Below are 26,973 nucleotides of genomic sequence, written 5' to 3' on the forward strand. Positions count from 1 at the left end.
GGATTCACCCTAAGGATTAAGGGTTCCTCAAGATCTAAGCACCTGGGCAGTAAGAAGCTCTGGAGACAGCAATGGAGTAGCTAGGAGTGGGGGTTGGGGGGGCTGTCCTTCAGGCTCCCCCTCTCTGCATTTCCTGTTCTGGACAATGGACAAAGCTGTTCCACTCCCTGAAGGCCCCTCACTGCAATGAGGTCCCTGGTTCTTCCTTTTCTACTTTGCCATCTGGTCCCCAGCAGCCCTCAGGACCCATGATTCCATGTCCAAGGTTTCTAGCCTGCTGGACTATGGGCCCTTTACAGGTAGGGCCTCCTGCAGGGGACCTGGAGCCACCCTGAGGCTGTTTCTACATCACCCAGTTCATCCCTCATACCTGAGACACTTCATCTGGCTCTCAGAAAACCTGGCCTCCAGGAGTTACCTGCCTCCTGGGCCTAGGTCCCTCGGGGCAGAGCCTGGTGTTATTCCGTCTTGTAGTTACTGCCCACACTAAGGGTCAGTGCCCAGCTCTGGGCATTGTGCTTGGTAGGTGCTCAGTGAAAGTTCATTTAAAGAATGCCACAGCCTCCCAGGCCTCACCAGGGCCCAGTGCTGTGAAGCATCTCTAATCGTATTCATCTTGACCCTAGCCCCAAGGCTAATAATAACCACTACCCCCAGTATAACACTGGGGTCAACACTGGCAATTGAGGTTCAGAGCCCTTAAGAATTTTGCTGGAAGTCCCATAGCAGCAAATAAGTCAGTGTAAACCCAAAGCTGTGACTGGTGTAAACCCAGAGGCCGTGACCTTGACATCCATACTTTTCTGCCTTCTAAAGCACTGACTCCTTCAACAGTGCAGGTAGGAGCCCTAGAAGAGACAGTGGTGCAGGTGAGGGGTGATGGATAAAGGGCGTTCTCTGCTGGGGGGCCCACACCAGCCACAGCAATGGCCGAGGAAGAGGTGGGCACACAGTGCCAGCGTATTCTGATACAGGCCTGAGGCTTTTGTGTCTTCCAATGAGCCCAGTACAGATCTAGGCACCGGGCGGGGATGCTCGGTAGGCAAAAACACAAAACAAAACAAACATGCACCAAGTCCCACGTTGGTATGATTTAAATGCATATACTTTCTAAAGTAGTTTTAATGTCACACAGTGGCTTTTAAGTCTGAAGAAAGAGCAAACAGCTAAGAAAAGGCCCCTCACAAGCCTCTGGTCTCCCCAAGCCTGTGGAAGGCCAAGCCAAACCCTGACCAGGTTTAGCAGCTGTGAGAAGGGCCCTCGTTCCTCAGAAAGAGCCAGGGGGCTGTCCCTGCCCCACCTGGGAAACCGGGCTTCCCAGGGTGCCACGGGCATCTTGGCCCAGTCCCACCAAACCTGTGAAAATCCCCTCCATCCCTGGTCACTTAACTTCGACCAGAGAAGGGGTGCTCTCCCCAACAGTCGGGATCAGAACCAGCTTGCCCTCTCCAGGATCCTGAGGTCTGGGAGGGAGTGGGGCTGGCCGCAGGAAGGGCTCAGCTGTCAGCAGGTTCATCCCGCAGGATGGTGAGGAAGCGCTCCCCTCCCTCGCAGAGCAGGCTGTGCACAGCCCGGCACAACCCCAGTGGCTCCTGCGTGCTCACCAGGGGGAGGAGTTCGGCCATCAGGACCTGGAGGGACATTGAAGGGGGGCCTTGTCCCAGGCAGTTAGCCCAGGGCCCCCACAGGTGGGCCCAGGGTGGGGGGCAATTCTAAGGCAGGCTTGGAGGCACCATGCTGCAGCCTGTCCTCCCAAATCCCCCAGCTCTCTCCTGCTGTCCCTGGGCCTGGCCAGTGCTGGCATGTGCCAGGCTCAGAGGCTCCCATCCTCCTGGGGGGTCCTCTGGGGAGTAGCACAGACAGGCTCTTGAGACTTCACGAGGCTCCGGACCTTGAGTCTTCCCCACAGCCCACACTTCCCTGGCACCCAGTGATCTATTCCCTACCCCTTACTCTGGAAATACCTTTTCCAGGTGGATCTGCTGGTCCAGCATGGCCACTCGAAGCCTGAGGGCTGCCAGGGTCTGCAGCTCCTGGGTGCTGGAGTAGAGAAGCAGTTGGGGGCTCCAGATGGGGTCTGCTCCTCCTCCACAGGACAATGAGGTCCTAGGGAGTCTCTTCTCAGGCCACAGCTCCAGCTGCTGTTCCACCACCACTGAGAGGACAGGGGGATATGGCCTCATGGGGTGGCAGCTAGGCACCTCGTCCCCACTCTCCCTCTAAGGTGGTGCAAAGTCTCCCTTTGCCTCCTGGATGAAGCCCTACTGTCCACAAACAACCATCTCTTGCAAGGCCAGGAGAGTCACCTGCCAGTACCGCTCTGATTCTCACAGGCCACCTTTTCAATGAACGGATTAATAAGCAAACCACTTAGAGTGGTGGGGCTCTGTATGCCTGGAAAGGGAATGGGGTGGGGGAGCTGTCCCAACTGAGCTGTCACACAGCACAAATGGGGAGAACTCAGAACACAGTGTGGTGATGTGGTGGAAGGGCGTGCCTGCCTCTGCTCCTGGGTTGTTGTTCAAATCTCAACGCTGCCCTGTGGGTAGAGGACCTTGACCCCCCCATGAGAGTTCAGGACAGCTGGGGGTGGGGGAGGATCTCACCTGCCCGAAGCTCCTGCAGCCTGTGGAGACACTGCCCCACAATGGCCTCCAGCCCCTCCAGGGTGAGCAGGCAGCGGTACTCCTGCCTCCAGTCCGTGACGTCTATAATAGGCAGGGAGGGCAGGCTGGGTCCATGCCAGTCCTGCAGTCCCCCCCAATCTGAGACCTGTATCAGGGCCCATTACCTGCTGCGAGCTCTTCCTCCATTCGCTGTCTCAGCCGTGAGCAGGCGTTCCACAGGCTCCCTACCTCTGCCTCCACCTCTGCAGCACTGAGCCCAGAGCCGGGCCTGCCTGACTGGACACGGGTCAGGGAAACTCCGCTGTGGTCAGGCCCCTCCCCTTCCCCAAGGATGGAGTCTGGGAGTGGTTCTGGGCCTTCCAGGAGTTGCTCCCCAATCTCACCAGGTTTAGAGCCAGATACCACATTCCCCACTCCAGCAAGCTCAGCAAGGATACAGTTGCCTGCATTTTCTGGAGGAATTGGGTTTTGCAGGCTGTAGAGGCATCCGCAGAGTCACTGGTCTGTGCAGAGCGGAGCTGGGCCCACAGGCTAGGATGCACACATGGGCACCCCAGGAACCAGAGAGGGACCATTATTCCAGCCAACTGGGCTGGACCTTGGGAAATAGGCAAGGGCCAGGGTAGGGGCCCCAGCCTGGAGTGTCTGGTGCTGCTGAGTGCCAGGAGGGGCCTTGGGAGGCCTCGGGGAACTGAGAGGACACTATCCATAGAGCTGACTCACTGTGGGGAATATTAGGAAAGAATTTGAGGAAGAAGGGGAGAGGGACAGGCAGTGACTGGTCACTGTGATAACTGGTAAGAGCTCTGGGTGCTGGCTCTGTACCAGGCAGTGTAAATATCTCTACTAAGCTCATATTATTACCGTCACCTCCACATGGAAGGCCCAATGTGTCAATTGGGACTTAAAGACACCAAGTGCCTTGCTCAAAGTCTTGCAGGTTGTAAGCTGAGCTGGTGGCCTCAAAACCCACTGAGTCTAAGGTGACTATTGCAGAGCTTTGCAGACTCTCTTAATGTAGTTTCTCCATCCAGCAAAGAAAGCAGAACCTGCTGGAAAAGTCTTACCAACATAGGCCTGAGCTGGTGGGAAGCCTTGGCGTCCCTGCTTTCTACACTCCCCTGGACTCCCTTCTGCCCCCACCCAGCCAAAACACTCAGCCTTACCGGGAGTTCTGGGAAACCGCCTTCCTGAATGCCATGGGCAGCCGCAGCTGGGTCCTGTCAGGGAAGCCAGTGCTCAGAGCAGCCTCACCTCATCCCAGGGCTGCAGACCCCGCTCCCTGCTCAGAGGCCAATCAGGAGTGAGGTTCACTCCCCCACCCCCCCCAACAGAGCTTCCAGAGCAGCCAGCCCGGTCCAGGTCTGCCCTGGCAGAGAGAAGAGAGAATATTACGAATAGAGCCCGTTTGGAGCCCCTAGGCTGGATGGATAAGAAAATAGGGCACTGGACAGCCAGAGAGGAGAGTGGGACAGGTTCTAACTGTCAAATCCGGCACCTTCACAGGCAGCTGTTTCATTCTGCCAGCTCCAGGGCATGGGTCTCATGGAGTGGCACCCAGGAACCCACATCCAGCTCAATGCCCTGCCCTCCCTGTCACCACAAACCCCAGACCCCAGCTATTGGCCAGGGTCTGATCAGGTAGACAGGGGTTCCTCAAGTGAGGGTTAGGGAAACCTACCCGTTCTCCTTGAGTGTGAAAGCTTTTGGGGCCTGAGGAGCCGCCAATGGAGCTATTTGTTGGTCCCTGAGGCCTGGTCCAGGCTTGGAGGCTGGGGCTCCTCTCCGCACCCAGGTCTGTTCTTCCACTGACCGAAGCCTGCGCTTAGGGAGGCCCTTGGCAGGCACCGTGGTTTTGCAGACACCCCTGGAGGATTTTGTTTCTTCTGAGGCCGAGGATGGGGCAGAGGCTGTGTTAGCAGAAGTGGCAATGGACGCAGCCTTGTCTTTTCCTCCAGCCTTAGAGATGCCTTTTCGCACCCGTACAGCTTTCTCCAGTGCCTGGGTCAGAAGCTCCAGCTCCCTGAGGTCTTGGGGGCTGGGTGTGCAAACTGTGAAAGTCGAGACATGTAGTGGTCTTTCTCCACTGTGCCCCAGGAGGGGTTCCTCACCACTGCCTGCCAGGAGACATGCCAGGGGCAGCACCTGGAGGTAGGTGGCTGAGGTTTACCTGGAGAGGCCTCTTCATTAGTTTCTGGCCCTGGGGTTGGCTCCGGAGCTGGAGTTTCAGCTGGTTCCCTGCGAAGACACAGGACAGCCTTGGTACAGCCAGGAGGCAGGGCCCAGGCCCACCAGACCCCACCGGGCCGCCTGGCCTCGGAGCACATTCCCTAGTCTCACAGCCTGCAGGGAAAGGGGGAGCACCGAAAACCGGCAACTCGGAAGTGGGCGCTGGGCCTGGGAGCTCTGACAGGGGTTCTGAGGGCCCGAGGGAGGTCTAGCCGGGTGGTCCTGGGGTCCGCGTACCAGGCCCGCAGCAGCCGCCGGGAGACGCGCATGCTCTGCTCCAGCTGCCGCTGCCGCTCGGCGCAGTCGTCCAGGGCGTCCTGCAGCTCGGCCACAAGCCTGGGAGGGACGCATCGGGGGCTCAGCAGCCGGGCCAGCGTCCCTCCGGACGCGCTCGCTCCTGCCCCCGCCCCCTCCGCCACTAGGGCCTTACCGGCGCGAGCAGCCAGCAGGTAGCATGACGGCTGTAGCTGCTTCTCAAACAATTTGCCGCCTCGGGAAAGCCCCGCCCCTTCCGGGCTATACGACCACCCCTTCCGGCCGGGTTACCCAATGCCGAGCCAAGAGCTCGGACCTCGCCCCGCCCCAGCGCTCCCGGCTATCCCTCCCGCTCTCCTGTGTGTGACTGATTGGGAGCTAGGCCCGCGATCTCCTGGGACGCGCAGGCTTCTGGTTTGGATAATTGGGTAGATGGTAGCATCTGGGATCGCTTAATGCTTGGCTTCGCCTTCGTCCCTATTGAAGGTTCTCTAAAGCAGGAAAGCAGGGCCGACCTGCCTTGCGAACCCTGGACCACCTAGCACAGGGAAAAAGGCACGTGGAGGGACCCAAAGGTATGTATTTACGGGAACAGTCGCTAGAGGTGAGGATGCCGTGTGTGTGTGTGTGTGTGTGTGTGTGTGTGTGTGTGTGTGTTGGGAGCAGGGATGAGGGGACGAGTGCCCACTTTTGGACGTATTGGTGATGACATCCAAGCCCCTGGGACCCAGGTTATGTGGCACATGGAGCAAGACGGTTTAAGGTGGGGACAGACTGAGGGATGCATGATGGAAGGGGAGCTGGAGCCCAGAGAGATGGAGGGACAGCAGAGCCTGGTGTCAAAGCAATGGGAGGCTGTACCAGGAAGGTGTCCACGGGTTGGGGGATGAGGCCTTCAGTGACTAAGGACACCCTGGGGGGATTGTGGGAACAGATGCTGGCTGGGAGGAGTGATGTGGGCAAGGCCCAATGTCATTGTAGGTAACAATATAGAGATCTTGGGGATAGCCAGGATGACAAACCTTGTGGGGGTACAGGGAGGAGCTGCAGCATAGGGGACAAACATGAAGGGGAGTTGAGGGGGCAGACAGAAAGGGGAGGGAGATTGGGACCCAGGCAACCCTGGGACTGCTCCTAGGGTGGCCCCTCTATCTGCAGTCGCCTGTTTTCATGCATAATGGGGGGAAGCCGACGCCATTCCTGCCAATGAGATTCTGTGAGGTAGGAGGGGAAGGGAAAAGGGTACAGTTAATACTTGGGAGACACAGGGAGAACCCACACCATAGTCAGTGGGCACCAAGGTGACCGTTAGGACTTGGGGAGACCCCACACTGTGGTCAGGTGGTATTAGGCCCCCAGGTTCCCCTGGAGTGGTTTTCTCCTATAGGTGCAGGCTGGGAGAAGGCAGAGAACTGGGTCCATCCAGAGTTGGGATTTTGATAAGGGCTATGGACAAGTGCCCCAACTTGACTTGGGTGACAGTAGGAAGTGACAAGAAGGCAGTCAGATATGCACCTCACTCAGCTGCCACGATCCTCATCACATTTAATCCTCACAACACCCCTGTGAGGTAGGTATTATTGCCCCATCTTACAGACGAGGACACTGAAGCTCACACATGCCCAGGGGCCACATAGCCAACAGGAGAGATCTGCAATCCCAATGTTGGGGTCCCCTCACCCCAACCACACCCAACCTGGAGTGGTCAGAATTTGCTTACAGTAGCAAAGACAGCTCCTACTGGGACACACACAGACACAGACACACACACACACACACACCCAGAAAAGCCACCACTGAGTCAACATCTCCATGTCCCATATAATTTTGGTTCAAGAGCATTTGGGGGACACTCCTGGCCAAGTGGTTGGCCCTTTCTGACATTTTGGGAGGAAACAAAAGCTATCACAATAGGGCAAGTGTCAGTGGTCAACACAACTGGGCAAAGAGGTCAGGTCAGTCTTGGGCAGATCCCTCAGGTGTTTTGGCTGCTGCCCCCATGGAGGAGCCCGAGTCTCTCGGCTCATAATTCTCAGGAACCCACAGCAGACCCAGCCTCACCCGGCAGGTTCTCGGGATCTTGCTCTTCTGCATCTGGGTCACCTCAGTTACAAATGTTTTTTGTTTTTTTCCTGGCTAACCGCTCTAGGAAAATTCTTTCAGCATAAAGAATTGAGGGGTTTGAATCAGATTTTCTTTTTTTAGCTGAGTCTAAATAACGTTAAGAATCTCTTGTTTTTTAAAATTTAATACCTCCTATTTTAATTTTTCTTTTGTTTTGCATCTTAGAAAAAGAATGAAGGATGGAAATACAGGAAAAGAAATGGTCCAGAAATTCAGTGCAAACAGAGATGTTCACAGACACCACCTACTGGGGACTCAGACAGATCATTCCAGAAGGAGGCACAGATTTCTGAAATGAGCTGGGAGTGCAGGAGGGAGGGGGCATACAGGTATGACCAAGACGTCAAGGCTCTGGCCTGCAGAAAGTCAGGGCCTGTATGCCTGGTGGGCACACACAGCCCATGACAATGCACAGGGCAGGGCTCCCTCACCGGACCCTCTGCCCTGTGCGGAAGGGAGTGGATGCCCCAGGCAGGCCAAGATGGGTGCAGGAACATTGGTGGACTCAGAGCTGTCAGCTCTCCCTAGAACTCCACACAGATGTGGGGAGATGTAGGCAAGTAGCTGTGCGAGGCTACTTGGGTCACACGTGTTCTCAACTGGGAAAGCTGTCAGCTTCTGAGATGGGGTTCAGAGGTGTTGGGATAATCAGGATATGGGCTCAAGCTCCCTAGAGAAAGCAGGACAGAGACAGGAGGGGTCAGAGAAATAGGCTTTACGCGGCGAGATTGCTTTGAGGCTAAACTTTGCAAAGAGAAGGCTCTGAGGTTTTGTTCTGATTTAGACATTCTGATGGCTCAAATGGGACTCCTCTGGTGAAAGACACTTAGTGTGCGGAGTTCTCCTCTCTGTTCCCCATGCGAGGCCACCGGGGGTTCTACACATCGTCCATCTCCAGTGCCCCTCCCTTCACTAACGCAGCAGCAGCTTGCTTTCAGCAAACATTCACTGTGGCAAACACTCTGACACACTCACAACTTCAGGAAGCCCAGGTTTGTGTCCTCCTCCTCCTCACTGGGGGCGGACAGGTTTTTCCTCTTCACCTCTCGCTGGGGAATGCTGCTCTCCGGGGAACTTGGGGGACGACACTGTAAACATGACTTTCTGGCGTGATGGTGGCAAGGCTGTGTGTTCAAGTCACTGCCTGGGGACAGTGCTGAGGTAGATTGGGGAGGGCTACCGTCCCCGGAGTTTGTGGGACTTGTGCTACTGACGGAGGAGTACCCTGAGGTTGTAACGTCCTTGCCCAGCTCTCTGCTTCCGCAGACAGGGGGCTCAGGCCCTGGGGCCGGAGGTGTCTGGGTGCTTGGCGCCAGGGTGTGCAGGTCCTGGCATCCCACCTCCTCCAGGGAGCCCTCCTCGTCACTCGATTCCTGGCAGCAGTGCTGTTCTGGGTTCAGATACACCACAGTGACATCAAGGATGCCGCTGGGGGCCGTCACTGTGGGAGAGGTTGGGGAGAGGTCAGGTCACAGCCTGAGCACCGGGGTGAACCCCGCCCAGTCAAGACTCGGGTGGCCCAGGATCCAGCTCTCAGGCAGGGCAGGTGTGGCTCTCAGCCATGTGAACTGGACCTCACTAGACAGTCCCCTGTTCTGATCTCCTTCGGGTTAAGAAATTGAGGGTGAAGTGCCACCTTCAAGCTTGGGGTGGCACCCAATGGGACTTGGGGGACTGTAGGAAGTAACAACAAACTGGTCATCTAATTACTTAACCCCGAGTGGACACAAGCGAGCAATTGGAAAATTGACAGAATCTGCTTAAATTTGGCTTTCTGTGCAGAAGGCTGCCTGAGAACATGGGGACGGAGCCTCCTGCAGCCTTCCCTGAAGGGGCATGTGAGGCACCGAGCCCAGTAGGGAGGTGTGGGGGTGGGGGTTACATCTCACGGTGTTCTAGAATAATCTTATTGTGAACTCCAGACAGGGTCTCTTCCTCTTCCCCTGCCCAGGAGAGTTCCTTCCATCAACACAGGCCTAGCTGGAACTGGACACACATTTGGCCTAAATCCTCTCCCCCAACCCCTCAGCTGTGGTGTCTTAGGGGCTCTGTTCTCTCATGTCTACCTGTGTCTGGACATGTTCTCCTGCAGGTAAGGCCAGGGGCTCTTGTCAAGAGCTGCCCTTCTGCTCGCTGTCCCTCTGGCGCCACCCCTGGGCAGCTTCATGGCTGCGGGACTCACCATCACCCTCCTTCTCGCCCTCACTCTCCTGGTCGCCCTCGTAGCCGGAGCAGTAGTCCAGGCTCCAGTCCAGGAAGCTGCCCAGTAGTGTCTCCTCCTGGCTGGACAGCTCCGCAGTGGGCGTGGTGACGAAGCTGCCTCTGTCCTCCTGGAGGCTGTTCTCTCGCTTCCTACGAGGTGGGGGAGCCAGGCACCCAGTGTCAGGCCGAAGCACTGGGCGGCTCTGCCTGGTCCTTGGCACCTGCCTGCCTTGCCCCCGTGTGCCATGACAGGGATGCCAAAGCCACCCAGTGCACGCCCACAGTCCCAGCGGCAGGGCTGGCAGCACACGAGGAGGGGCCTGCTCATCTGGACTTTGCAGGATCAATAAGAGTTCTTCAGGTGGGTGAGGCGGGGAGGGGAAGTTATTCCTGGTGGTACAGTCAGGACACCGAGATGGAGATGGAGGTAAATGGGATACACTCAGGAGATTAGGGTGGAGATGAGGGGAGGTGCTGAGAACACTAATGAGGTCACAGCTGCAGTGCAGGGTATGCCAGCAACACTGGAGCAGTGGGCCCAGGGTGACACGTGATGGGTGCGTACAGGGCCAGAGCCTGAGATGGGCTCAACCTGTGTTCAAGCCCATCTTCCAAGGGCACCAGTCAAAGCAAGAGGAAAATACACTGGAGGAAGGAGGATGAGGCTGCAGACAGTGTACAGTGCCGCTCAGGCCAGGGGCGTGAAGCTGGATTTAACCCAACTTGGACTTCCAGGGGATTGGCTGCTTCTCCCCGTTATGCCTTAGGAGCCCCTGGTATAAAAGGGGGTAACAGAGCCCCTCAGGCAGCTGCAGGGGGCATGAGGGAACCCAAGCCCAGCATACAGGAGCCGACACTGCCTCACACACTTAGGGACACAGGGATTACTAACCGTTTGGTTCTCCTCGCAGAGGGAGAGCTGAGGAAGGCATGAATGTCCCCTGTGCTGAGGAAAGACGCAGGTTCTGGGCTCTCTTGTTTCACTCCTAAAGCTGCACACACCTGTCCATAGCTCAGCACCTGAGAGGAAGCCAGGGTCAGAGGGAGGGAAGAGGCCTCAAGAGGTGGGGCCCCCACCTGACCAATGGGGGATGGGGGGAGTGGCACCTCTTCCCGGCTGATCTCTTCGTAGCGCTTGTCCTCAAATCGCTGTTTCACGGCAGTCAGAGAGACTTGCCTGTAGTCCTTGGGGACGTCATCATGGAAGCTGCAAACAGAGGGACACATGAGAACAGTGGGGGGCAGGTGGGGCTTTGGGGCGGGTATCATTGGCATCCCGACACCAGGACCCCTGTTTTTAGCCTCCCTCACTGGAGAGGGGACAACCCAGTCCAGCGCTGGGAGATAAAGTGGGCACCACTGTGGAAAAGTCTGGTGGTTCCTAAAAGTTAAAGCTAGAGTCACCTACGACCCAGCATTTCCACTCCCAGGTGTAACCCCAAGAGAAATGTGAACACACATCTACACGGAAACGTGTACGCGCATGTTCACAGCAGCATGATTGCTAACAACCGAAAGGCAAAACAACCCTACACCCATCGATGCACCGCTGATGAACACAATGTGGTCCCTCCACACGGTGGAATCTTATCGCAGCAAAAAACATGGAGGTGGAAGAGGCTGGTCACAAAAGGCCACATATTGTATGATTCCATTTCTAGGAAATGTCCAGAACAAGCAAATCCATACAGACTGAATGTAGGTGAGTGTTTGCCTTAGGGCTAGAGGAAGTATGGGGTGACAGGTAAGGTGTGCAGGGTTTCTTTTAATGGTGGTGAAAAAATTCTAAAATTGACTGTGGTGATGGTTGCACAAGTCTGAATATACCAACAGCCTGTCGAAATACTTAAAAAGTTTAGTTTGTAAATAAATGTTTCCAACTTACCTGGTTTGGAAAAACATTAAAAAATAAAAATCTCGGGGCGGGGGAGCGGGAAGCAACAACTTTTGGTAGCCAGGTAATATCTATTTGCATTCCTAGTGTGAGCAACTGTGGGGTCAGACACACGCTGACCCATCGACTATCACCGGCACTGGCCGTTCATCAGCTACAAGGTCTGGGCACCGCAGCAGAAAGTGAGCTGAAGCCCACACTACCCCCAAGGAACGCTGACAGGCCCCCTGAGGCTGCAGCACAGCTGGGAGGGGAAAGAAGCTAGAGCAGGGGCTGGTCAGAGGGATGCTGAGCTGGCGAGTTCTGATCACATCCCAGGAGGTGTAAGCAAAGTGACAGGCTCAGAGGCAGCCACTGCAGTGATCCAGGAGGTGGCTGAGGGAGTGGCCATGGGCAGGCGGTGGAGGCCGAGGGGCCCCCATCCCAAGATGTGCAAAGAAAGTGTGTTGGCCTCGAGAGCCTCTGGGACGTAGGGACAGAAAAGCAGAAATGGGCGGGCCCAAGGTCTCTGCTAAGATGACAGGGCCTTTGATAGAGAACTGAATGCAACCTCCAAGGAGTAGTGGCCCCGGGAAGAGAGGGGTTCTGGCTTGGTAAGCTGGCAGGGGCGGCTAGGGCTTGGGGGTACAGATGTGTTCTGAATCTTTGAAGTGGTTATATTTTCCAGGGACATCTGAGAAGCAGAAAGCTGGAATTACCCACACCCTCGTGTAGGGGGAAGGGAACACTGAGGCAGTGTGGCCAGGTGCAGAAAGGCTCATAAAGTCATGGGGACTTTAGCAGCTATACCCACTGTGAGGAGGGGAGTGGGGACCAGAGTGAGTGGGCCGAGGGGCGGAGATTGGCAACAGCCAGGTATGTGCCTGGGGGCCAAAGTTTGCCAGCTCCTGAGCGAGGCCAGTGTGGTACACTGCAATTCCCACCCATCAGGGAGATGGTGTCATTTTTTATTTTTCCCCCCTTTCTTCCGCCTCCCCTTACACTCCAGTTCAAGCCATTGTTTCTCAGTCTAGTTGTATAGGACACAGCTCCCTGGCCCACACAGGTATTATGAGTCTTGCACTCCCCCTGGCTGAGGCAGGCAGGCCGACGCTGGTCGGCCCCGCTCACAGCAGCTCACAGTGGCTCTCGCTGGCTGCCAGCTGCTCACAATGGCTGCCGGCCACTCATGCTGGCTGCTGGCTGCTCATGGCAGCACACACCTAACGCAGCACACAGCAGCTCACGCCAACCTCCGCTGCTCACGCCAACCTCTGGCTGCTCACGGCAGCCCAGCTCCAGATCCATTGTTCACAATTTTAGCTGTAGAGGGAGCAGCTCACTGGCCCATGTGGGAATCGAACCGGTGACCTCGGCGTTAGGAGCACGGGCGCTCCAACCACCTGAGCCACCGGGCCAGCCCCTCATTTTTTCTATTATGTTCTGCTGCCTGTGGAATTCTGCTTGGGTTGGGAGGAGCTGCTGCACACGCATCGAATGTTAAAAAGATGTGAAATATGGAAAATGGCCCTGGAATGTTTCAATGTCAACTCTGAGACACACCTCACTGCCAGAAAGGTCTGTGTGGGTTGATGGTCCTCCTGTGAGCCCCACCCCCATATTTGTGGACACAGCCTCTGTGTCAGAAGTCGGGTGGGAGGACCCATTTCCTTTTGCAGACTCACCACTTTTGATGAAGGCTCAAGACACAGGGTATGAGATCTTCACAGGAGAACCCAGTGAGGTCCCACAGCCGAGTGGTCCAGGGCTGTGCTGGGGAGGAAAGCAGGAATAGTGGGACTATTCTGATGCCCACTCGCGCCCACAGCCCAGATGGTTCTGTTGTGGCATTTCCCAGAGCTCAGGACTCCATATTCAAAGCATGCCTGCTCACTGTCAACAGTGTGGAAAATACTTAAGCTAGACCCATCCCTAGCCTCACCCCCAGAGAACAGTTTTTAGTCCATTCTGGTGTCTCCTTCTCCAGGAGAGGTGGGCATGCTTCTTTTTCTCTTCCTTTCCCCCTTGTATCTGAGCATTGTCTCCTGACCCCAGAAATCCCCTAGGCTCCTGGCTCAGCCCGTGCTCTGAGCGGCTGGCCTGGAGGGTGGCTCCTTACTCTGCCCATGTGTCAGCCTCGCCAGGAGCAGGGCGGCTGCAGCCAGGCGGGCTGGAGAGTAGGCGGCCAGGCTGGTGTGCAGCAGGGAGAGCTCGCAGAGGAAGCTGCACAGGTGCTGGGTTCTTGGCGTCACAGGGACCAGCGTCAGCAGGATGTCCTTGTAATCAACCACAGTGGGGACCTAGATGGAACCAGGAAGCAGACGTGGGGTCGCAGCATGCAGAGGGCTCATCCACCCAGTCAACAGGGAGGCTGGCCCAGCTTGGAGTCTGGCCCGACCGACGTTCAGGCTGGACGCCAAGGCGTGCGGTGACAAGATGCCCTCTGGGTTGAGGACTTGCCAGGGCAGGAAAACACTCTGAATACCCTTGGCTCCTGCTACCCCCTCACGTGACCTCCACTTCCATCTACAAGGACAAAACCAACACCACTTACTCGAATCTTCCCTTCCAGGGCGGAAATGATCTCTCCCATCATCCTCACCAGGTCCTCGTATTTGTATGTGTTGTCCGTGAGCCATACCGCCTCCCGGATCGTCAGGATCTCTTTGCTAATGAACCTGGAATGTCAGGAAGGAGTGTTGAGCCCACTTCCCTTGGTGGGGTGATTGCTTTAGGCTTCAGTGACAGGGATCAAAAAGGTGATCTGGCTGCCCGTGGCCACTGAAGGGAACTGAAAAGGTTATATGATCCTGTCCGAAGGGGCTGAAAGGGAGGATTAGTGCCACAGGCCGTGGGAGTGGTGGACCACCATGCCCGCAGATGTTTCTGTAAAAGGCACCCATGAAGGACAGGATAAGTCAATCTTCTTAGCAATTAACGGAGGGTTTGCCCTGCCTCATGCCAGATTCTACAGAGTGAGTATAAAGACTTAAACCCAAGAGGCAGGTGAGCCAACAGAACCGAACTGGAGGTTGTTTAAACATCAGTACACAGCACGGAGTCTGGCCACAGGAACTCAGGAACTTGATTGTCCCTTAGGCAGGTGGTCACACCCTGTTCTCTACTCTCTGTCAGCGCCAACTATCAGGGAACACGCTGGTCCACTGAGTCTGCTGAGAGCATCACCCCGGGCAAGGGTAGACCAGGGTCAAGCCTTATGGTCGCTCTGTCCTGAAAACTGCAGCTCCCACATTTGTTGTCGACTTGACTGAGAGAGGATGGGATGCATGGGGACCAAAGGTGCTGGAAGGATGAGATGCAATTGGGGCCGAGAGCCCTGTAGTTGGAGCAGCTGCACGTAGTGCTTTGAGGGCAGAGGTGGGGGCATCTCAGCCTTTCCAATTTTTTAAAGCAATTATCTCACTGCTAGTGAGTCTGTGGTCCAGTAACTCGGTCTCTGATTGCAAGGATGTAATTATGCCATATAGACCCAGGAGGAAGGAGCCCCATCTGATCAGCCCTCTCTGGTGAGAGGACTTGGAATCCTGAGAGGGGACTGGACAGTGTGTGGCTGTCTGCTCGCTGACTGAGCCCACGTTCCCTCTGCCTGTAGTCCTATGACCCTGTTTCCACGACTACTCAATGAGACCACTTTCCAGTTTCATTGGGGCCACGTGACTGAGCTCGCTGCAAAGGTGGACAGGGTGACCTTAGGGGTCGGGGGGGGGTGTGTCAGAGAGTAAGACGGGAACTGGGGCTCTTCTGTGACCTCATGAAACAGAAAATCCATCCCAATAACATGAGCCTGGATGCTCTGCCTCTGAGTTAATGTGCAAAAGAAATCGATCTCTGTGTAGTTCACACCACTGTGTGCAGTGAGCCTGTTCGTCACCCCCAAGCCTTACACAAGGGCGGGTGGTCTGGGAAGCGCTGTCCAGGGGTAATAGCAGACCATGCGGGGGATGTCTGGCTTAGGAAAACTAGAAAATGCAAAACGCATGGTGGCACCTGAAACTAGTATTACAAAAAAATTAAATGAAAACAAACAAAATGTGTGGTGGGAATTGCCGTCCACATTGCTTCCAAAGGCAAAACCGGGGCGGATAGGTATTTGTTAAAGGACAGCAGATTTAGGTGAAATATAAGATGATACAGCTTGAAAAGTCAGAGTTGCCCGGGGTGCAGGCTGCCATGCAAGGACGCACCCTGTCCCTGTTCGGGTGAGAGGACATGAGACCCATGAACTCAGGTCTTCGAATGACACATACTTGAGAGACACATAAAACGAGTCTTTCTGTGACCTCGGATGGAGGACACCAGAGAAGGTAGCTGATTATGACGCTCCTTGCGAGTCACCCTCAGGGACCAGGGGAAGAAGGGTCCAGCCTGAGCCTGCCCAAGCAAGGCCACATCCTGGGTCTTGAGACCATGTGCTGGGACGAGTGGCCACCCACATGCCAAGGGTCAGGTCTGCTGTCCCTGGGTGGGGAGGGCCACGTGGCTTGGGCACTCCCTAAAATTAAAACCATCTAGTGAGGTGGGACACTGAAGGCTTATTTGAGCGAAAAGCCAGCCCATGAACTTGGGCAGGGTTAGCACGCTGTGTACCATCCCATGGGCCCGGCCATGGGGGGCTTCTCACCGGGTACAGATGACCATGCAGGCGATGCCTAGCAGCTGGAGCCTGTACCGGGGCACCAGCCTCCTCCGTAGGTACCGGTCCACACATTCCACGGTCAGGTGAAGGCACAGGCTTGTGAAGTCCTTCATGGTGGCGACTTCTACCAGCCAGTCGATTAGAATGTACCTGCAGGAAGAACACCACCCCTGAACACTACAGCAAGCATTCCCGAATGTCCTATCCCCCATTTCTGACAGTCTGTCTATCCTGAAGGCGTGAGCTGGTCATCTGCGCCACTGTTTCACCCAGGAACCATCCGAGGCTGAGATGCCATATCCAAGGAGGCTGGGGAGGTCCCCCATGTCCCAACTTTGTTTCTGGGAGGCAGGTGGGCTCACATATCTGTATCCCTGCCTCCGCCAGAGTCCCCCAGGCACTCGATAAGCCTGGCTGCTCACAGGTAAGGGGCAAGGTGGGTCTGCTCTGTAGGGCTTTTCTCTCAGTCCCCAGGACCAGAGAAAAGGTGCGAGCTCTTCGGCCGTCCTGCAAACCTGTGCTCTGCCCAAGGAAGAGCTCACCTGTGGGGTCATTTACCAAAACCCTCTGCAATGGAGCAAAGAGTCAAGAACACAGCTAAAGCAGGATGCACTGAGCCCATGGGCTGGAGTTCTGTCACCCAGCAACCCTGGCGGAAGTGGCAGCCTGACAAGAGCCCATAGACACGGGGTCCCTCCTCAAAAGGGCTAAACCCAGTGGCCAGGGAACGCTGCGTGCAATGGGAAGCACACCCGAGTACGGCAAATGCCTTTCTGAACAAAGGAGAGTGACGGACAGAACAGAAGCTCGAGAAAAAGCATGGTGCTGCAGGATTCTGTGCAGACAGGAGGGATGGGTTCCTGGCATCAATCCAGAAATGTCTCTTATAGGCGGAGAGAAGGAGGGAAAATGGGGTTGAGGTGGTGGAATGGAAGGAGGAGAGCAATGGAGATGGAAGGGGGAGAGGATGGAGGAGGAAAACTAGCCTCTATCTTCTCAAGGATGAGGAAGACAGCCTGAGTGGCAGGTATTGGAGGTTTAAACCAATCACTACAGGAACAGAAGACTCCCCTACACAGACAGATTTAACAAGGTTAACGATCTGACTTATAAAAAGACAAACCGAAGTGTATACTTTAAAATGGTTAAATCTGAAACTAATGTTATATGTCAATTATACCTCAAAAAAAAAAAAAAAAAGTTGGCAGTTGCCTGGCACGGAGGACAATGAAAAGATGCTCAACTCAAGGGCTAAAATGATATTAATATTTCAATAAAATTATTTTAGTTCTTGAAAAGGAAAAGTGAAATTTATGTTACCCTGCCCAGAAAAGAATAGCAACAGGCCCCCCCACCCCCACCCCAGAGGCAGGCTGACAAGGGCACGAGGTGTTGTTATCAACGTATTCTTCCAACAGAAAGAGTGAAGAGCTGAGAGAAGCGGGGAGAAGGGCTGCCGCCCGCACCACAGGCACAGGATTAAAAACCACAACAGCTTTGTGAGATTGAATGTGGGAGCAAAGGACGATGTATTGCACTGTGTGAGAGATCAAGCCTCTCTAGGGAAGGCACAACCCTTTCAGGAATAAATGTTTATTGAGAACTTACTATGTGTGGGGTCTTGTCTGCTGCAGTATAGCCAGAACCTGCCTAGTATAAATCCAAAATGTATTTGAAATCTCTTGCATAAGCTTAAAATTATTCACATTATCCGTTTTACTAACATGTTCTGTGATTGAGTGTATGAGTGTCTTATCTCTAAACCTTGAAGGAAAATGGACCTGCAGGAGGAGGGGGGTCATGCCGGACTTTCAGGCTGCTGGGCACATTGCAACTGCCCAAAGAGCATAACTCCCGGGGTCAGGCTGGCTTGCATGGCCATGGAGTTTCACACACCAAGCTGATGTAATGATGGAGTGTAAAAAAAAAATAAAAATGTTTTTTAGGCTCCAGAAATTGGGGATAAGAATCCCATCATTTTAGAAAGACACTTGAAATGGTTTTAACTGTTCTGAGGCTCAGAAAAGAAATCCAGAGAAAGCAGATGCTTATTATTATGTGGGATATTTTCTATTCAAAGCTCTGGATAACTTAAGCATTAATGGTTTAGAACACACACACACACACACACACACAGGTGGGGATCCTAGTGGGGTTGACAACACAGGGTAATCTGTGACAGGTGGCTCAGGGGAAACATGACCAACAGCTCCCTTCACCCCAGAGACCAGTGGTCGCTCTGCCTCATGATCAGCAGCTCTGGCTTGAAACCCTCACCTCATGGTGTCATTGAGTCCCTTCTGCAGGGAAAAGACCTCTTGCTTACTGGCAGCATGGGAGGCCTGAAACAGCTGGCAGACTATCTCATTGGAAGCTTTCGCTTCCAGTCCAAGTTGGTTTCCATGTGCACAGGCTTTGGCTAAAGACAGCTGAGAAGGAAAGACACACAGAGTGAGCATGAAGCAGTGGCTTTTGGTTTTATTTCCAGTGCTCGCTTCAGCAGCACATATACTAGAATTGGTTTTATTTCCGAATGTGAAGGGCTGTTGAGGGAGAAGTGTATACACATTCACCCTCCTTACCCCTTCTAAGCCATCTGGAACCAGTGTGGCTCAGGTTTTAATTATTCTTTGTGAAATAAGAAATATATCACAAGATAAAGAATTTTCAAAAAGGACAAAAGTTCAGTCCCCTTCCCACCCTGGTACAGCTCCTCAGCCAATTTAAGTCTTCAGCCAACTTTTTTTTAAAAATTGTTTCTGTTCACCCCTTGCCCCCGCAATTGTGAAAGCTAGATGCTCCAGGGGTAAGCTGTAGAGCAAAGTGGCATTGCTGGGGGGCTCAGATGATCTGGCTTTGAAACCTGGGTCTGTACATGACCACTGGCAAATTGGAGGAACTGCTCTGTGCTTCAGTCTCCCTTTTCATGAACTGACAGAGACTATGTGCTTTGCCAGATGGATGTGAGGATAACCCGAGATGTGTCTAGCATTTTGAACAGGACTCACCCACTAAGCCCGCAAATGGTTATATCAACCATTTCTATGTATTTCCTTTCAGATTTTTCTATGTATTTGTAAGTGTGTATCCATTTGGGATCACAGTATATACACTACTTTGCCCACCTAACAATAACGTGGTTCCTTAGGATATGAAATATCTGTTAAGCATGTTACAGCTTTTTGGGTGTTTGTGAAGGGTTTTATTATTTTGTGGGAAATCTTTGTGTAGGCTTTTTAAGTACCTGCGCCCCTCTGCTCACAGGGTCAGTCCACAGAAATGGTTTTGCTAAGCCTTTTACTACTTGTGCCCAAGTGCTTTCTGAAAGACCGGCCCCAATATTCATGTCCACTAATAGAACACTGTCGTGTCACATCTTTGCTAGCAAAAACGGCTACCGTTAAAAATGTCTATTTTCTCAAGTCACTAGCTATCTACTCAAAAACAGTCAGAGAATATATATACGTACATGTAATTTGCTAATATGATCTAGCTGTAATCTCGTTGAAACTCACGCCTTTCCAGCCAGCAGTGGAATGCTGCTGTGCTGTGTTTCGACCTGTTGTGTTTATTTCCTCTTTTCTGAGAGGACACTGAGGCCCTGTGGACTTCTATCAGCGTCTCCCTATTCTTATTGATGAGCTTAAGCTTCCACTAGAACCACGTTGTTGATGGTTACGTCTTGTAAATTTGCTGACTGCCTCTTGGACCTACACATTACCGTGGTCTGTGGTATGCCAGGCCGGGCCATGTACCACTTTGTGATTTCTTCCCTAGCTTTCAAGGGTGAACGACTCTCAACCCTCCACTTAGTTGGTTGAGCTTCTACCCACCTGGCTTTCTTTGATTTGTCTTGAAACCATGACTTCTTTATAGCTACAAGGGGAAAGTAGCTGGAGAACACCAACTACAAATCCCTGATGTCCAGGTTCTGACCCTGGACCACCTGGTGAGCAGGTCAAATAGAGAACAGGACAGGATTCCACATGCCCATCTGCTCTAAGGAGACTCAAGTTCTGTTGCTGAGATAAGCTTTACCTACAGGACAAGTTTAGGGAGCGGTATGAATCTTGACAGCAGATACAGTCCACAAGCACTTAGAAATTAAGAGGCTGGCTGGCTGGCTTAGGGACATTGGGCTTTGAGACCATGGGGTGGAGATGAAGGCAGAGATGAAGGAAGCACTTCCGGGCTCTCCTCCCCACGCACCCCAGACCTAAACTCCTTTAAGAGCCAGCTCCAGCCCTGGGCCAATCTTACGGTCTCCCGGTGGGAGCCCAGGAGGTGTAAGGAGAAAGGTCAGCTCCCGCCTCACCTGTGCTTCCCAGCAGCCTTTGGCAGCATAGTCCCTGAGTTTCCGGAAGTTGTAGAGGCATCGTCCGGGATCGGACATCTGTCAACGGGAGAAAGTCACCATGACTTTATACAGTAGTATCTCTGGAGAAACTCAGAATTGACCCATGGGGTCCTTAAATGTTCCCACCCGCCTCCAGACAGTCCCCGGCTGTGCTTTCTTCCCTGCTCTTTATCCCCAAATGACAATGGTGCTGAGAACAGCCCACTGACAGTGGCTCCCAGGGGCTTGGGAGCCATATGAGGACCCCCCTGTGTGCTGACAACCTCATCAAGGGCCAATTAGGAGACTGTGCTTTTGGCCAACATAATCTCTCCTCTCCCCAGACCCCGGTCCACTCACATCCATCCTTCTGTCACTTTCCCAGAGGAGGTACGAGCTGGTCAAACATCCCTGATTAGCAGACTCTTCAAACAGGTCACGGGCCTGCTGCTTTTTCTCTTCATCCTGGAATAAGCCCAAGCACAGTTGAGTCTGATTTTCTACTTTCTGCTAAAGCATTCCGCTAAACATCTTCGTCCGTCTCCATATCTCTAAGCGATCACATGCATTGCTCTTTAATGAGCTGACGAAATCAGAGTAGAAATGACTTCTCCAAAGACACCATTTGACAACCAATGTGGAAAGCAAACTCAGGTTCTGCCCTCATAGGTCCTCCTTTCTCCTGGACGAGGTTTGTGTTGGGCTATCTCGGGGTTCCTCCACCTCCTCCCTCATGCTCAGTGTCCCTCCCTGCTACTGCCAATGCACACCTGTCACCAGAAGCCACCACCTTCCCTAAGTGTGCTGCAGAGGGGGTTCCTTGATCATAAAGCTTGTTAAAGCTTTCTCAAGTGCAGAGTTCTGCGTGAGGAGGGGGGTGGGCCACCCAAGAGCAGAGCAATGAAACAAGCCCGTGGCCCGGTGTACTGAGATGCTCTGCCCAGCTCCACATACCCTCTCACAGCAGGGCTCACTCTGGCTTTGAACCTTGCACGTCCCCTTCTGCTGTTTTTCACTTACCTTCTGGTCCTTGGTGTTTGCGGCTGCCAGAAAGAGGAGCAGCACAGACAGGCTGAGCTGCTGTATTACGCATGCTCACCCAGGCCAGGGACACGCAAAACAACAGAGTCCAAATGGGACGTACGACTCAACTCACCTCAAAGAGACTCAGCACTCTCCCCAAACAGTGCAGTATGGACGCTCTGTGAGTCTAAAATAAGGAGAAAGAACATTTGATGGCCGCCCCTCCCAGTATGTGTGTCCCATGGCTCCTGACTGCCCCTCTGCACAGAGGCCCGACTGCTTCACGGACCCTCCGTCCTGCCTTCCCAGCTGTTCATATGCCTGCAGTCAAGCCTCTTATCTGATCCCCCTGGCCTCTGGCTCTGAGGCCTCCTCTCCTGCAGGGTCGCTGCTAGACACTCCCACAACCACTCTTGATTTTCTGCGCCTCCACTGCCCTCAGATCCCTGACCTTACATGGTCTAGTGTCTCCCCTCAAGGCTTCCTCACTTCCGGTGACTCTATGGGGCTTGGATTGCCCAGCAGGGCTTGCCCTACATGTGCCCCTAGCCAGGACTCACTCTTTGCAGCTGGCACTCTGCCCTGAGGCTCTCATGTACCACGGCCTTGCAGCAGCTTCCAGACACGGACCACGGCGGGCGGATGAAGAGCCATATGAAAGGCGCAGCGTTGACATTCAGTCGCTCGGCGAGACTGAAGAAGCGAGAGGCCTTTAGGCCGTTCACTTCCGCACGGGCCTCATCAGACACAGACACTGTGGAGATGACAGAACAGAACCCAGGGATGTCTCTGGAGGACAAATGCGGAAAGTTCTCCACGGTCTTTTGTAAAATCCTATAACCTTAAGCCCATTGCAGTGCAAAGCTGCAGATGTTTTAGGAGAGACCAGCCCTCTAGGACAGGGGCTTCTCCCCTCCCTTTTCTTCCCCTACTTTGTGAATCACATACCCCTGCCAGGGTCTTCGCAGCAGCCTGGATTTTCAAGGTTGAGAAGGGACCCCAATCCTCCCCCCTGCTGGGTACTGCTGCCGCTCTCCCTTCTAACAGGTACTGTGTTTCTTTTTGAGGCAATGAGAATTTCCAAAATCAGACAGTGGTGATGGCTGCCTAACTTCATGAATATACTGAAAACCACAGGGTTGTGTACTTTAGATGGTGAGTTGTACGTGTGTGAGTTATGCCTGTGGAAGGGTGGGGGCAGGACTGCTGCTGTCCCGAGCCGAGAGGAATGCTCATCGTCTCTATCAGTCACAACAGTCGTGTCGACTGACCACATGCAGGGGCTCACTCTCAGCAAGACATCCGATTTTTCAGAAGTGGAACAATAATGGCTATAGCCAAGTCTTTATGTGTTTTGGGAACTGAGACAGGACAGACCGCAGGCTAGTTTTTTGGTGTGCTAAGCAGATAGGCAGGAATTGGGAGAAAGCCACACGAGATTCTTTCAAGGAGCACCTGCCCCCTGGGGGTGAAAAAATTCAGGCACCAAGCCGCCTTTGAACTGCTTGTACCCGCCTGCTGCTTGGAGCCTTGGCTACCTGTGTTTTGACACCCCGTGGACTCAGGCACCCTTTGACTGCGCTCCCGTGTTCTGCAGAGGAGCTGTGGCAGAGGAGAGAAACCAGAGCCTACACATGGGCTGCCATGTTAATTGGACAGAGAGCAGGCAGGTGGGGGAAGGCTGCCGGCCCGAGTAGCCCCATTCTGAGCCTCTGCTCAGTCATTCTTTGCCTATTGCAATGAAAGGGTTTATTAAAATAAGAGGTGACTCTCTCCACCTACAAAATCAAAGTTCATCGATGGGTTCCTTAGCAGGGCGGCTCTAGGCACAAGCTCTCTGGAGGAGACAGTAAGGCAGACCGCCAGCCACAGCGACTAAATTACAAACACTGGGAAGGGCTCCTGCGTGTTCTAAAATGTTAATACCAAGTGGGGTGAGGCCAGCTCCAGCCTTGCCAGGACTTACAGCCTTCATTATAGAGGTAGGCGATGCCCAGCTTCACAGCAGCTTCAAAATTTCCCCTTTCAGCAGCCCTAGAACATGAAGAACATAAAACATCTCACAATTTCATTCCATAAAGGTTACGTTCCATCACAGCAGTTGAAGCTACTTGTTTACTGAACAGAAACTTTTTTAGGCAATGCAGCTACATATCATTTATCCATGACGTGCTACAACATGGATGAACCTTGAAAACATGCTAAGTGGAAGAAGCCAGCACACAAGGCCATGTGTTGTATGATTCCTTATATGAAATGTCCAGAATAAGCAAATCCAGACATAGGAAGCAGGTTAGTGGTTGCCAAGGGTTTGGGGGGGTTGCAGGAAAAAGAGGGAGTGACTGCTAATGGCTACAGGATTTCATTTTGGGGTAATGAGAATGTTCTAAAGTTAATTAGTATTGATGGCTGCATAACTCTGCACATATTAAAAACCATCGAGTTGCACATTTAAAATGGGTGAACTGTATAGTTTGTGGATGACGTCTGAAGTAGCCTGCCTGGGACAACTGGCACACTTGGACAGTGGGTCTAGATGCTGGCATACTAGGGCTCATGGGCCTTGAGGCTCATGTCCCCTTTGGCCCTCCCTCTAGGTCCCAATTCTAGCAGGGGGTGGGATCAGCCAGGGAATAAAATGCAATGGGATTTAAATCACACGATTTTGACTGAAAGAAAAGAGAGCTGAGTAAAGTTTCCACACGATGGTGACCTGCGTTTGAGTCAGGCAGAATGGGCTATAGCCCACATGGGACCCTTCAGGAGCACAGCTGTGACTAATGAGTCAGGCCTGTGCCGGTGTGTGGGTGACTGATGACTGTGCTGGAAGTCGTGTGACTTGATGGGTGAGGTCCACAGCCCTCAGTTGCTTCCCAGCTGGGATAAGGCATTGGTGGGGGCTACAGAAGGGGAAAATCATTCCCAGGTCAGCCCTTGGGACACAGGCTGGCATATCAAGGAGGTCCAAAGACGGGACAGAACCAAGCTGTTCTCAGGGTGCAGAGCTACCTTTCAAAGAACTTCAGGTTCCTTGGAGAAGGCCACAACTCCTGGAAGCTGGCACATGCCCACACGCTGGCATGGTTGTCTACCAGGTACTTCAGGTGGGAGTGTACCTGCAGAACAGAAGTGGGGTGAGTGGGGAGATTATCAAGGGACCTCTCAGAAGCCCCATTCCTGAATCTCTTGACGACAAGACGTAGACAGATATAGGGTCTCCTGTACCCTTACCCACCCCAGTAGTAAAGGCCCCCAGTCTCTGTCTCAAAGTAACAGTTGATTTGAATAAAGAGCCCAGAAACAAGTTTCTTTGTGGCTCCAAAGGTGGGGACAGTGGTTCTGGAAGGGAGAATAGCACCTAAGCTGAGAAAGAAGTGATGACACCTCTCTAAGGGTATATACCTTCAAGGATCAGGGAAACCAACTCTAACGGGAACAGGTATGACAGGAATCTGTTTCATGCTCCTTTGGCTGGGGCCTTGCTAGTGGGAACAAGGATGGAGCCTGGGGCTCTCAGAAAAGACGGGCATGCGTGATGGAAGCTTCAGGTAGGACCTGGAGCCTCTGCCCTGGGCGGGAGCCCTGACCACAGGTGAGCATTTTAAGTGCTCATGTTCCCCCTGCCACTGAAAATTGAGCACCCATGGATATTATGACCAAAATGGAGGCAGCTTTCCCAGTTGGAGAAGCGGGTTGTTTTCTCACTAATCACTATATGCCCTCAGTTAAGTGAAAGTGAGGCTGCAGTTCTGATATCTGTAAAATAACTCCCAGAGTCCCTTTCAGTGGGGAATGTTAGATGGGATTGGTCCTCAAGAGTATACTTTGATTCTTTTTAATACTATCTTATTTCTTTAAAAATTTTTTAAAATTTCTTTTTCATTTACAGTTGAGAGTATTATATTAGGTTTAGGTGTAATGTTATTTCTTAAGGGATACAAATTTCACTGCCATAAAAGGGTACTTCCTGTTAAACATTACAGTGAGTGTGCTACATTTTAGCTTTCCTACAATCAGAACAACCTTAAGCATCTATTAACAGTATCATCCTTGTTTCTCGGCTCTTTTTTGTAGGTAGAGCGCTGTTCTGACATTTAAGAACATGAAGTCTTGATGGTATAACCACAATGCTAGGGCTGATGAAAATAGGATACAATTTTCATCTGACAACTTACAGCTCGAACAGCAAGAATGTCCCCAACAGAAAGCCATTTCAGGATATGAAAGAGCACATCTTCAGGGAGACTCAAGATGGTTAGGTTTCGGGGTCTCCTTCTTATTCTTCGTTTTGTAGGATAACAGAAACACTTGGCACACCTACAGTGGATCACTTAAGAAAAAAATCAGAATGGTCTAAGGGGTCTGTTGGAAAGGAATTGTACTGACATGAAAAGTTACACCTGAAGATGGTTTAACAGTTACTGTCCTTTGCCCCACAAAAGGAACCAGCCGTATTTCTCTAGTCCCCAACAAAGATTAAATAAAGGAGTAGTATTATAAGGATTACAAAAGACATCATCATTCATTCAAATATTCAGTAAATATTTATGGTGAATAGCAGAGAATCATGTAATTTGCTATTGGGAAACTTTCTTATCCAGAGCCCAGATGACAACTAGGAAAAGGAAAAAGCAGCCAACACCGATGAGCTTCTCCTGGCATTTCACACTCAGTGAAGCCCCCTAAAACCTTTACTGATTTTTCTTCCATTTGCAAACTTGACAAAAACGCATAATGTTCAATGGGACCTGTGGACTTGGACAATCTGGTTTTCGACTTAACTAGGAGGGTCAGCCCTGCAGGGAAGCAAAGGCTGAACTTGAAGGCCAAGCCATTCCCAGCTCTGCGGGGGTTGGAGCTGCCCTGGGTCCTGTCTCCCCGCAGGGGTCTTTACAACTTCAGCAGCTCCTTCCACATTCTAAGCAGAGGACCTTGAAGCTCCCCAGCATCTCACCTACAGTTTACCTGGTTTTGCACCCGCTCCTCCCTCTGGTCCCTACAGGACGGGGTTGCTCTCCTCCAAATATGACTCCCCCCTTAGTACCTTCCTCCCCCCACTCCCTGCTCTTCACCTGGGTCTTCGCACCCGCAGTTAACGTGCTGCGAAAGCCAGACCTACACGCAGAGCGACCAGTTCCCACAGATTCCACGAATTTTACCGCAACGCTGTCCTTATTCCCTTGCTCTAGGACAGACACTGAAACTTAACCACTGTGCTCATAGCCCTCGACAGGAGCCGGGTCCCTCGCGGGGCTTTCACGCGGCGTTGACGGGCATTTAAACCGCGCGCCGGGCGGGCGCCACCGAGATCCCCCGCATCCCGGGCCTAAGGGTTGGAGCCGACCTGCGCAGTCTCAGGTCGCCCTCCCGCCGCCTCCCGCGCCCCGCGCTCACCGCCGCCGCTCCCCATGTCCTCCCGCGCCGCCACCTCAGCCTCAGTCGCTCGTCGACTAAGCCGCTTAAGGCGCCCGCGGGCCCTGCGCGCGCCGCCCCACGCAAGCGCAGATCCACCCCACCGCCCGCCCTAGTTTTCAAACGCGCCCGGAGTTCCCATTGGCCGATCCGGGGGGGCGCGCGCCGCGGGTGCATCAGGCCCCGCCCTCCGTCCCGCCCTAACCACGGGCTCGAGGCTCACGCTATTGGCCGC

General features: G+C 53.3%; 2 protein-coding genes and 1 long non-coding RNA gene across 4 annotated transcripts; 1 reads left to right on the plus strand and 2 right to left on the minus strand.

The window, feature by feature from the left end:
- Positions 1-1,071: 1,071 nt before the first annotated feature.
- TEDC2 (tubulin epsilon and delta complex 2) lies at positions 1,072-5,370 on the minus strand. Its single transcript, XM_019713058.2, has 10 exons — positions 5,287-5,370; positions 5,094-5,192; positions 4,798-4,865; positions 4,309-4,678; positions 3,794-3,847; positions 3,065-3,158; positions 2,792-2,903; positions 2,607-2,708; positions 1,965-2,155; positions 1,072-1,631 (listed from the first exon to the last, which is right to left on the minus strand). Exons 1-10 carry the CDS (start codon positions 5,310-5,312, stop codon positions 1,497-1,499), a joined length of 1,251 nt encoding a protein of 416 aa, XP_019568617.2. The 5' UTR covers positions 5,313-5,370; the 3' UTR covers positions 1,072-1,496.
- Positions 5,371-5,449: 79 nt separating this feature from the next.
- LOC141569445 (uncharacterized) lies at positions 5,450-16,899 on the plus strand. Of its 2 annotated transcripts, none has more exons than XR_012493084.1 (4): positions 5,450-5,686; positions 7,401-8,227; positions 9,187-9,327; positions 16,435-16,899. It is a non-coding gene; the product is annotated as an uncharacterized LOC141569445 (long non-coding RNA). The 2 variants fall into 2 exon arrangements; XR_012493083.1 differs by lacking the exon at positions 16,435-16,899 and adding an exon at positions 10,868-13,453.
- Positions 6,640-26,822, minus strand: CCNF (cyclin F). Its single transcript, XM_019713191.2, has 17 exons — positions 26,721-26,822; positions 25,502-25,656; positions 24,336-24,442; positions 23,293-23,360; positions 21,887-22,080; positions 21,460-21,513; positions 20,664-20,768; positions 20,283-20,360; positions 18,245-18,396; positions 15,953-16,117; positions 13,865-13,988; positions 13,430-13,610; positions 12,996-13,083; positions 10,545-10,644; positions 10,330-10,457; positions 9,418-9,587; positions 6,640-8,676 (listed from the first exon to the last, which is right to left on the minus strand). The coding sequence occupies exons 1-17, from the start codon at positions 26,734-26,736 to the stop codon at positions 8,207-8,209; spliced, it is 2,355 nt and encodes a 784-aa protein (XP_019568750.1). The 5' UTR covers positions 26,737-26,822; the 3' UTR covers positions 6,640-8,206.
- Between the last annotated feature and the right edge of the window lie 151 nt (positions 26,823-26,973).

The sequence above is a fragment of the Rhinolophus sinicus genome, linkage group LG18 (assembly GCF_036562045.2).
Source record: "Rhinolophus sinicus isolate RSC01 linkage group LG18, ASM3656204v1, whole genome shotgun sequence".
NCBI classification, from domain to species: domain Eukaryota; kingdom Metazoa; phylum Chordata; class Mammalia; order Chiroptera; family Rhinolophidae; genus Rhinolophus; species Rhinolophus sinicus.